Source organism: Sapajus apella, unplaced genomic scaffold, assembly GCF_009761245.1.
Source record: "Sapajus apella isolate SASKATOON/1434 unplaced genomic scaffold, GSC_monkey_1.0 scaffold21, whole genome shotgun sequence".
In the NCBI taxonomy this organism is placed as follows: domain Eukaryota; kingdom Metazoa; phylum Chordata; class Mammalia; order Primates; family Cebidae; genus Sapajus; species Sapajus apella.
In genome coordinates, this window is record NW_022436961.1 from 12656700 (window position 1) to 12668337 (window position 11638).

The window sequence follows — 11638 nt, forward strand, 5'->3', positions numbered from 1 at the left end:
TTTTTTTTTTAAATCAGATCTGCATCTGTCGCCAGGCTGGAGTACAGTGGTGCAGTCAAAGCTCACTACAGCCTCCAACTCCTGGACCCAAACAGTCCTCCCGCCTCAGTCTTCCTTAGTAGGTGGGACTATAGGCACGCACCACCACACCTGTCTAGTGTTTAAAATATTTTGTAGAGATTTCTCACTGTGTTGCCTAGACTGGTCTTTAAACTCCTGCCCTCAAGTGGTTCTCCTGCCTTAGCCTCCTAAAATGTTTGGATTACAGGCATGAGCCACTGTGCCTGGCCTCTTACTTTTTGTGCTACTGAAATTTACCTGTCAGAGCAAAAGCCTCTGACCCAGCTGGCCAGTCTCTTTTCTGCAGAGAGGGTGACGTGGACCAGAGCCAGTAGACCAGGCCTCACCTAATGGCTGCACTTTGAGTAGGTCTTGCCTGGCACTTATATTTAGAAGTCACATATGAGAGTCTTATTTGTACACCGGTATGCCAGTTTATTAATTAAAATGAGGAGTGCCATCTGGGTGAAAACCTGCCTCTGTGTGTGTGTGTGTGTGTGTGTGTGTGTGTGTGTGTGTGCGCGCGCGCGTGTGTGCAGTGTTTTGTTTTGTTTTTTGAGGCAGAGTTTCTCTTGTCACCCAGGCTGGAATGCAATGGCACAATCTCAGCTCAGTGCAACCTCTGCCTCGCACCAGGTTCAAGCAATTCTCCTGCCTCAGCCTCCCAAGTGGCTGGGATTACAGGCATGCATCACCACGCCTGGCTAATTTTTATATTGTTAGTAAAAAACGGAGTTTCACCATGTTGGCCAGATGGGTCTCGAACTCCTGACCTCAGGTGATCCACCCACCTTGGCCTCTCAAATGCTGAGATTTCAGGCATGAGCCGTTGCACCTGGCCAAACCTGCCATTGTTTATTTGCTGAGAATAAGCTCATCCTTAGTAGCTAGAGCTCAAGAGACCAAATTAGGATTCAGAAAGCTGTTCTTATGAATGACAGCTGATCAAGAAAACTGGGCAGAGGTGTGTCTGCCTTCAGCAACTGCATGTCGTCTTTCAATATCCTGATGCTTTTCCCCCACAGTGCATGGATGTTGCAGTTCCAACCAAGACTGCATGGGTGACATTGACAACCAGTGCATCACTTAACTCTCCTTTTCCTTGACAGTATATTCCTGCTGCCCTTCATTTGTCTTTGTGATCTCACTTTGCTGTTTCTAAGATTTCTTAGGTTTTGTTTGTTTGTTTATTTATTTATTTGTGAAACAGAATCTTACTCTGTTGCCCAGGCTGGAGTACAATTGTGTGATCTCAGCTGTCTGCAACCTCTGCCTCCCAGGTTCAGGCAATTCTTACGCCTCAGCCGTCTGAGTAGTTTGGACTATAGGCACATGCCCCCACAACTGCCTAATTTTTTTTGTATTTTAGTGAAGATGGGGTTTTACCATGTTGGCCAGGCTGGTCTCGAATTCTAGCCTCAAGTGATCTGCCTGCCTCAGCCTCCCAACATGCTGGGATTATAGGAGTGAGCCACCACCCCCAGCTCTCTTAGGTTATATTTAGATCAGTAACTTTTTTTTTTGAGTAGGGTCTTACTCAGTCACTCAGGCTGAAGTACAGTGACATGATCTCAGCTCACTACAGCCTCAACCTCCCAGGCTCAAGTGATCCTCCTGCCTTGGCCTTCCAAAATGCTGGGATTACAGGCATCAGCCACTACACCTGGCTTAGATCAGTAGATTCTTGATGATATTTGGACCACCATGACCACCATGATCTCAGTAGCAGCATATTTATAAACCTGCTTTTAGGGTGAGTTAGGTAGCTAACTACACATTTTTATATTCTTATCATTCATTGGGCTTATTTTTTGGAGGGTGATCTTTTCCAAGCTTAATCTGCAATCCAGGGGGAAAAATATTTAAAGGCCTGCAGTCCTTATGCACAAGATAATTTAAGGCTGAGTGTAGAGTAACATTGGCAGTACTAAAACAACACCTACACCACATTTTTTATTTTATTTTTATTATTTTTTTGAAGACAGGATCTCACTCTGTTGCCCAGAATGGAGGGCAGTGGCATGATCACAGCTCACTACAGCCTTAACCTCAAGCAATCCTCCCACCTCAGCCTCATGAGTAGCTGGGACTACAGGCGCTGTGCCACCATACCCTACTACTTTTTAAAAAATTTTGTAGAAAAATTAGCTGGGCACTGTGGTAAGCGCCTATAGTCCCAACTACTCGGGTGTCTGAGGCAGGAGAATTGCTTGAACCCAGGAGGTGAAGGTTGCAGTGAGATGAGATTGCGCCACTGTACTCCAGCCTGAGCAGTAGAGCAAGACTCTGTATCAAAAAAGTTTTGTAGAGATGGGTCTTGCTCTGTTGCCCACACTGACCTTGAACTCCTGGCCTCAGGCAGCCCTTCTGCCTTGTCCTCCCAAAGTATATGATTTATAGTCATAAACACTGCATCTGGCCTTTTTTTTTTTTTCTTTAATGGAGCTAGCTAAAATACTTTTGTAAAAGAGGTAGGAGAATTAGGAACCAGCATTTTGTAATACTTAGAAATCTTGGTGTGTACTATAGCTTATGGTGACCTTAGTTGACCCAGAAATTCTATATTGCAAAGGGAAGTTTCTATCTAATACTCTAGAAAATGAAAGGAAAAAATCTCCTTGCTTCCTCCTCCGAACCAGTGTCTGTCCAATTGTCAGTCGAGCCACACTCCTTTTTGTCGAGCACTGCACAGCAAGTCATTATGACCTGAGGGAAGGGTGTTCTGGAGGCCTGTGGGTTTTGCCTTTGACCTTGATTCAGCTTGATTAAGCTGGCACCTGCAGCAACAGGCCTGGAGGGTTAAGGGAAAGGAAAAGATAACTCAATTCAGAACCAAGCATGTTCCAAAATGTTAAAGCATTCCATTTTGTAATCATGCTTACGTGGTTCCATTATCCTTGTAAGCTGACCACGGTTTGCTTGCCCCTACATGAATCGTGGCTGGCTTATCAGCAGCCCCTAAATGAAGGCCTCAGTGCAGAGAATTCCAGTAAGAGCAAATCCAAAAGTGAGAGTCTGAGTTCCCACCATCTCCAGCATAGAACTTCAGTGTCACGTACTTTTGTGGTATTCTTCCCATTTTACGAAAGCACATGCATTGCATTTCCCTCCCTTGGCCAGAGTATTCCTCTCTTGCCTCTACTCATTTCAGCTTTATCCTGTTGTCTTTCTCAGCCTTCTACGTCTCCTCCAGACTAGACACACCAGTGTTTGTTTTTTTTTTTTGAGAGAAAGAGTCTTGGCTCTGTCACCCAAGCTGGAGTGCAATGGCACGATCTCGGCTCACTGCAACCTCCCTCCCGTGTTCAAGCTAGTCTCGTGCCTCAGCCTTCTTAGTAGCTGGGATTACAGGTGTCTGCCACCATGCCTGGCTAATTTTTGTATTTTCAGTAGAGACGTGGTTTCATCATGTTTTCCAGGCTGGTCTTAAACACCTGAGCTCAAGCTATCCATCCATGTCTGCCTGCCAATGTGCTAGGATTACAGGTATAAGCCACTGTGCCCAGCCTATTTCATCTTACTGTATACTTCCAGCATCTGATAGCAACCCCTTTCCTAAGTATAGGTTACCAGTCAGCAGTTCTACAGAAACTCAAACAATGGAGAATTGTGTTGGCATCAGCAAACCAAGAATCAAAATGTTCAGCAGAGAAATGAAAGTTCTGATAAGTTGCAGCAGGTATCTTTGGTTTTATTCTAAGAACAGGCTAATGTCATGGTTCCTTTTCTAGGCCCATATAGAAATCATCCATGGCCATGCAGCATTCACAAGTGATCCCAGGCCCACGATAGAAGTCAGTGGGAGAAAGTACACCGCCCCTCACATCCTGATCGCCACAGGTGGTATGCCCTCCAGCCCTCATGAGAGCCAGATCCCTGGTGAGTCATACAGCAGGTACTCATTAACAGCAGTCAGGAGTTTACCATTGCTTTCAACCTGAGAAGCCATGCCAGGGGATCTGCCTAAACCAGTTCTCTCTTTGGAACCAGGCCACCATAGAAGGTATCTGCAGAACCTAACTCCAGTTGGCTAAGTGGTAGCTAGTGGTGCCGTTGCCCAAGCTGGAGTGCAGTGGCACCAGCTTGGCTCACTACAACCTCTGCCTCCCGGGTTCAGGCAGTTCTCCTGCCTCAGCCTCCCGAGTAGCTGGGACTGTATGCATGCCATCACCACACCTGGCTAAGTTTTATATTTTTAGTAGAGATGGGGTTTCACCATGTTGGCCAGGCTGGTCTTAAACTCCTGACTTCAGGTGATCCGTCCACCTTGGCCTCCCAGAGTGCTGGGATTACAGGCCACTGTGCCTGGCCAAGAGATTTCATTTGGCCTCAGGCTCAGACATATTGCAGGTAACAGAGGGAGAAAAATCAGTGAAAGCCTCATGCTTTCCTTCTCAGCTTCGCATACATTGTTTCCAGTCTCAGTCTGTCCCATGGTTGTTATTTATAAGACATGTGCTGTATTTATTGTTTTGTTCAGGAGAGAGAAATCTTGTAAGGATGTAGCTTAAGTAGCTAAGTAAGCTTTTATGTGTGTGTTTTTCTCTTTTAAGTACAGAATTATAGAAGGTTAAATCTGTAAGGATCTCAGAGATGGTTATAACTGCTTTTGCATTTTATTATTTTGTTTTATATTCTTTCATTTTTTTTGAGACAGGCTCTTGCTCTGTTATCTAGGCTGGAGTGCTGTGGTGCAATCACAGCTCACTAAGGTCTTGACCAGGAGGTTTAGATGGGGTATTGCTCGTAGTCATCTAAACCTCTAAGACCAGGAGCTACAGGTGCATGCCTGGATAATTTTTAATTTTTTTTTTGTAGAGACAAGGTCTTGCTATGTTGCCCAGGTTGGTCTCAAACTCCTGGGCTCAAGCAGTCCTTGCACCTCAGCCTGTCAAAGTACTGGGATTACAGGTGTGAGCCACCATGTCCTGCCTGATTTTGCATTTTATACACACACAGACTTAGCCCAAGGGATGAATCATGAACATATACCTCTTTATTCTCTCACAAGAAACATTGTCTGTGACTTTCTTCCCAGCTAGATTATAAGGACTTTGTGGATGGTGAACATAGTTTATACATCTTTTGTATTCTCCGTGCATTGGCTTCATAAGATCCATGACCAACTTGAGGTTTTTTCTGAGACAAGAGTCTTGCTCTGTCACCCAGGTAGGATGCAGTGGCATGATCCCAGCTCACTGAAACCTCCACCTCTCGGGTTTAATCAATTATCCTGCCTCAGTCTCCTCAGTATCTGGGACTACAGGCAGGCACCACCACACCCAGCTAATTTTTTTGGTATTTTTAGTAGCAATGGGGTTTTGCCACATTGTCCAGGCTGGTCTTAAACTCCTGACCTCAGGTGATCCACCCCCCTTGGCCTCCCAAAGTGCTAGGATTACAGGCGTGAGCCATCGTGCCTGGCCAAAATGCAATATATATATATTTTTTTTTGGTTTTTTTTTTTTTTTGAAATGGAGTTTTACTCTTGTCACCCAGGCTGGAGTGCAATGGTGCCATTTCAGCTCACCGCACCCTCCGCCTTCTGGGTTCAAGTGATTCTCCTGCCCCAGCCTCCTGAGTAGTTGGGACTGCAGGTGCCCACCACCATGCCCACCTATTTTTTTTGTATTTTTTATAAGAGATGGAGTTTCACCATGTTGGCCAGGCTGGTCTCAAACTCCTCACCTCAGGCGATCCAGCCGTCTCAGCCTCCCAAAGTGCTGGGATTATAGGGATGAGCCACCGCGACGACCTGATATATTTAATAACTGATGAGAAATGAGAGTAGGGAGGCTACTGAGAAAAGGAATCAGCAGTTGACAGCTCAAGGCTTTGTCAGGATTATTGGAGGCAGGTGGTAACCGAAGTGGTAAACTTGAGAGAGATATGGTTTGGGAGATAAAATTAAGGTTCAGTTCTAAATGGACTAAGTTTGAAGCCAAAGTAAAATTGTGCGGCGAGATAAGTAGACACGTGACACTGCAACCTGGGGAGAAGGGCAAACCTGGAAGAATGCATTTGGAAGTCCTGCAAGATAGGACCTGCTACCCTATATCCAAAGGTTTCAACCTGCTTTTCACTGCATGTTTCTCTCACTATATAGATTGTACCTCTTATAATTCAATGTATATGCCATATAGGTTGAAACCTTTGAAAGAATAAACAGAGAGGAAAGGGCCACATAGATTTTGAACTACATAGGAATTTGTCTTTTCGGGCAGGGCACGGTGGTTCACGCATGTAATGAGCTGAGCTTCAGGGTTCCTGCCTACTCTTGGGGTGGGAGGGTGGACAGATCCAGTGGGGAGTCTGTTCATGACTGCTGAGATCTTTATTCTTCAGAGAAATGTAAAAGGTATTTAGCCATCATGGCTTCTATTTCTAGAGAGAAAATAAAAATGTTGACTCAGGGAGGATTTGGTTGGCAGCTTTCCAAGCGGAGACTTTAACAAAACTTGTCAAAACAGAGAGTATGTTGGCTCTGAAAGTGTTTGGTTTTCGCATAAAATGTTGTGATTATTTTGCAAGAGAAAGAGCAGTCTGGTGTGATCTATCTTGCCTTTTTCTACATAGGTGCCAGCTTAGGAGTAACCAGCGATGGATTTTTTGAGCTGGAAGAATTGCCTAGGTAAGCCATCCTGACTGGACCTCAATGATTCATTCTTCCTCAGTCTTTCTTGGTAATTTTTCTTCATCCTCCCCTCCCAAGCGTTTATTGTAGGTCTTTCTTGAAGTCTGTTCTCTTACCTCTTCTCTTTTCACAACCTTGTATATTTCATTCCTAGAATTCCTCAGTAGACACCTGAAATCTTTCATGCTTTCAATCAGAGGCCAAAGTCAAATGCAGGGTAATTTGAAGATGGAATACCAAAGTCCTAAAACTGTCTTCTTTCTTCGCGTTGATAAAGCATCAGTTAAGAATGTGTCTAAAGTAGTTTGTATTTTAGAATAGAATAGCTGGTTTTGGCCAGATGTGGTGGCTCACACCTGTAATCCCAGCACTTTGGGAGGCTGAAGCGGGGGGATCACCTTAGGTCAGCGGTTTGAGACCAGCCTGAAAAACATGGTAAAACCCCGTCTCTACTAAAAATACAAAAATTATGCGGACTTGGTGACGCAGGCCTATAGTCCCAGCTATTTGAGAAGCTGAGGCAGGAGAATTGCTTGAACCCTCAAGGCAGAGGTTACAGTGAGACAAGATTGCACCACTGCACTCCAGCCTGGGCAACAGTGAGACTCCATCTCAAAAAATAAATAAGCCGGGCACAGTGGCTCATGCCTGTAATCCCAGCACTTTGGGAGGCCGAGGCAGGCGGATCACCTAAGGTCAGGAGTTGGAGACCAGCCTGATCAACCTGGAGAAACCCATCTCTACTAAAAATACAAAATTATCCGGGTGTAGTGGCACATACCTGTAATCCCAGCTACTTTGGAGGCTGAGGCAGGAGAGTTGCTTGAAACCGGGAGGTGGAGATTGTAGTGAGCCAAGATTGTGCCACTGCACTCCAGCCTGAGCAACGAGAGTGAAACTCCATCTCAAATAAGTAAATAAAATAAAATAAGAATAGCTGGTTTTCAAAGCAGCTATTGCAGTGGGGTCTGTGTAAATGGAAGACTCTGTCAGGTTCACAAGAATACATTTCCTGGCATTAGTCTTTATATGTTTCTGAATAACCTTAGCAAACTTCAGTGTCGATTTTCTTTTAATGGAAAAAATTTATTTTTTTGGAGACAGGTTCTTCTTCGATTGCCTAGGCAGGAGTGCAGTGTTGCCATCATGGCTTGCTGTAGCCTTGAGCTCTTGGGCTGAAGCAATCCTTTCACCTCAGCCTCCCGAGTAGCTGGGAGTACAAATGTGTACCACCATACCTGGTTAACTTTTAATTTTAATTTTTGTAGAGATGGGGTCTTGCTCTGTTGTCCAGGCTGGTCTAGAATCCCTGGCCTCAAGCAGTCCTTCCACCTTGGCCTCCCAAAGCAGTAAGAACACAAGCATGGGCTACCATGCTGAATGGATTTAGATTCATAGAGGGGAAAGAGATCATGAGGAGGTTTGTTTCTCTGATGCGAAGTTGCTGCACATTGCAGGCTTTCTAGTTTAGGGGGATCCTCCTGTCACTTGTGATAAGAGGTGATGCCTGGGAACAGGTGGAGGGACCCAGCACCGTGGCCCAGGGACTGGCCTTCATTCATCTTCTGAGTGGCACTCACTGTGGAGTTGGTATTGCTCAACTCTGCCACTCCCTCAGGGGCTGTGCTAATAATCCAGTTTGAGGTCCTAATCCTATGCTTTTAGAAAGGCTTTTAGGGAGAGTGACTGATAATCCATGCGCCTGCCTTCACTTTGATTCATGCAGAGTCACGGACAGTTCAGACAGGATGAGGCAATTCAGAAAAGACAAGGGAGCCACTTTGCAGTTTCTGTAGGACGGAAAAAATGTCCCATGAAGATATTCAGACCAGGAGACCAGGCAGGCTTCTGACTTGGAGGAGTTCTAAGAAAGCATGCAGTCTTTTCCTGTTTGCTATCAGGTCGTAGAAATGTGTTAGAGGACAGCGCTCCTTCCCCTGTGATCCACCCTGCATTGTTTGATTTAGGGTTGAATGAGGTGACATATGTGAGGATGTAGTCAGACGTGTAGTTATGACTCCTTCTGTTTGGATAATGTAATTTCATTCTGGACTCCCCCTCAAAGAAGTTTCACTATATATATCGGTTCATTAGTGATTTTAAATATTTATATTTATGCATGTTATAAGCAAAAGACTCTGAAACACAAGAAAATGATTTTACAATTGATACATGATTTTTCTTTTTAAGTCTACTTTATCTTTGTTAGGGTGTTGATGACTAAGTAAATAATTGGGTAAATCATGTAGGGAAGATTGCATGATTTCGTTTTTGTTCTGAGGACGCTTCTGGTGGGATGGAGTGTGAACCCTGTGGAACACGGTGGCATGAGTAGCCCTGGGGCCATAACGAGGTAAAGAGAAATCTTTTAGGGATTCAGCTGCCTGAAAGATCAGTTCCAGATGCCAGGCACGGTGGCTTATGCCTGTAATCCCAGCACTTTGGGAAGCCTAAGGCGAGCAAATTGCTTGAGCCCAGGAGTTTGAAACCAACCTGGGCGACACAGCACAACCTGATCTCTGCAAAAAAATACAAAAATTAGCTGGCTGTGGTGGCACGTGCCAGTAGTCCCAGCTACTCAGGAGGCTGAGGCCGGAGGATTGCTTGAGCCCAAGAGTTCGAGACCAGCCTGGGCAACAAAGGGAGATCCTGTCTCTACACAGTTTTCTTTTTCTTTTTCTTTTTAGGCAGTTTCGCTGTTGTTGTCCAGGCTGGAGTGCAATGGTGTGATCTCAGCTCACTGCAACCTCTGCCTTCTGGGGTCAAGCGATTCTCCTGCCTCAGCCTGCCTAGTATGTAAGATTATAGGCATGCATCACCAGGCCCAGCTAATTTTGTATTTTCAGTAAAGACAGGGTTTCACCACGTTGGTCAGGCTGGTCTCGAACTCCTGACCTCAGGTGATCCACCAGTCTCGGCCTCCCAAAGTGCTGGGATTACAGGCGTGAGCTACCGCACCCAGGTTCTACACACAAATTTTAAAATTAAAAAAGAAATTCCTTGGCCAGGCATGGTGGCTCGCGCCTATAATCCTAGCACTTTGAGAGGCTTAGGCAGGTGGATCACTTAAGGTCCAGAGGTAGAGACCAGCCTGGCCAACATGGTGAAACCCCATCTCTACTAAAAATACAAAATTAGTCAGGTGTGGTGATGTGCACCTGCAATCCCAGCTACTCAGGAGGCCAAAGCACGAGAATCACGTGAACCTGGGGGAGGCGGAGGTTACTGTGAGCTTACTGCATCCTCTATCTCCTGGAGGCAAGTAATTCTCCTGCCTCAGCCTGGTTTCATCACCGTGGTGAAACCTCATGTCTACTAAAAGTACAAAATACAATTTTTGTATTGTATTTTGTATTTTTAGTAGACATGAGGTTTTGTATATAAATGGGGTTTTGTATATAGATGGAGTTTCACCATGTTGGTCAGGCTGGTCTCGAACTCCTGACCTTGTGATCCACCTGCCTCAGCCTCCCAAAGTGCTGGGATTACAGGCATGCATGTTTTATTTTGACAGAGGTACCCTGGTTAAGTGAAATGTTAACTTTAGGGAAAACTTATCAAGGGGAATAATAAGGGAAATCTCTGTACTATCTTTCCAACTTTTCTGTAAACATAAAATTATTCCAAAGTTGGTTTATTTAAAAATACTAACCCTCTGCTTGCATCTCAGCCGCAGCGTCATTGTTGGTGCAGGTTACATTGCTGTGGAGATAGCAGGGATCCTCTCAGCCCTGGGTTCTAAGACGTCACTAATGATACGGCATGATAAGGTAAATTCCACCTTTTCTTTTCCCTTTCTTTGATGTTAATTTTTAAAATGAAGAATTTTTTCTTATGTTGTCATTGAATACTAGGGTGCAAAGCAGGTGGTGGTCAGTTGGTTGGTTTCACTTGGTGCTGTATCCAAGTTACCTGAATTTGGCCTATATCCCTCCCAGTTGGTAGTTGATGATAATTGAGTTGGTCGAACTGGCTGGTATTTTCATCACTAAGTGGTAGACAGTCATGAGATGCCCCATAAGGGAGACCTGGGTGCCTAAATATAAATATTAGCTAAATGAAACCGACTGTTAGGTTAGTTAATTAATTTTTTTTTTTTTTTTTTTGAGACAGAATCTCAGTCTGTTGCCCAGGCTGGAGTGCAGCAGCACCATCTCAGCTCACTGCAACCTCCGCTTCCTGGGCTCAAGTGATTCCTGTGCATCAGCCTCCTGAGTAGCTGGGATTACAGGCATCCACCACCATGCACGGCTAATTTTTGTATTTTTAGTAGAGATGGGGTTTCACCGTGTTGGCCAGGCTGGTCTCAAACTCCCTACCTCATGAGATCCGCCCACCTTGGCCTCTCAAAGTGCTGGGATTACAGGCATGAACCACTGCATCTGGCCAGGTTGATTTATTAATTTCTGAAAGTCAATTTTATATGATCAAGTAATGTTAGATTGTTACCACTCGTTCCAAATAATTTACTAAATTCTTTGCATTAAAGCAGGCGTGTCCAATCTTTTGGCTTCCCTGAGCCACACTGGAAGAAGAATTGTCTTGGGCTACATATAAAATACACTAACACAAACAATAGCTGATGACCTAATTAAAAAAAAAGCAATTGCAGGCTGGGCACAGTGGTTCATGCGTCTAATTCCCAGCACTTTGGGAGGCCAAGGCAGGCGGATCACTTGAGGTTAGGAGTTGGGAGACCAGCCTGGCCAACACGATAAAGCCACATCTCTACTAAAAATACAAAAATTATCCAGGCGTGGTGGCAGGTGCCTGTATTTTTAGATACTCAGGTAGTGAGGCAGGAGAGGCGAAGGCACTAGGATTGGTTGAACCCAGAAGGCAGAGGTTGCAATGAGCCAACATCACACTACTGCACTCCAGCCTGGGCAACAGAGCAAGACTCCATCTCAAACAAAAAAACTGCAAAAAAAAAATCTCATAGCT

The 11638-nt window shown here is 44.9% G+C and overlaps 1 protein-coding gene across 2 annotated transcripts in view; it reads left to right on the forward strand.

The window, feature by feature from the left end:
• GSR (glutathione-disulfide reductase) overlaps positions 1–11638 on the forward strand; it is a 67809-nt gene that overhangs the window by 37106 nt on the left and 19065 nt on the right. For both annotated transcript variants that reach the window (XM_032288289.1, XM_032288288.1), the window contains exons 5-7: positions 3792–3939; positions 6637–6691; positions 10365–10464. In XM_032288289.1, the coding sequence (XP_032144180.1) occupies positions 3792–3939; positions 6637–6691; positions 10365–10464 (303 nt within the window). The remainder of the gene's footprint in view (positions 1–3791; positions 3940–6636; positions 6692–10364; positions 10465–11638) is intronic.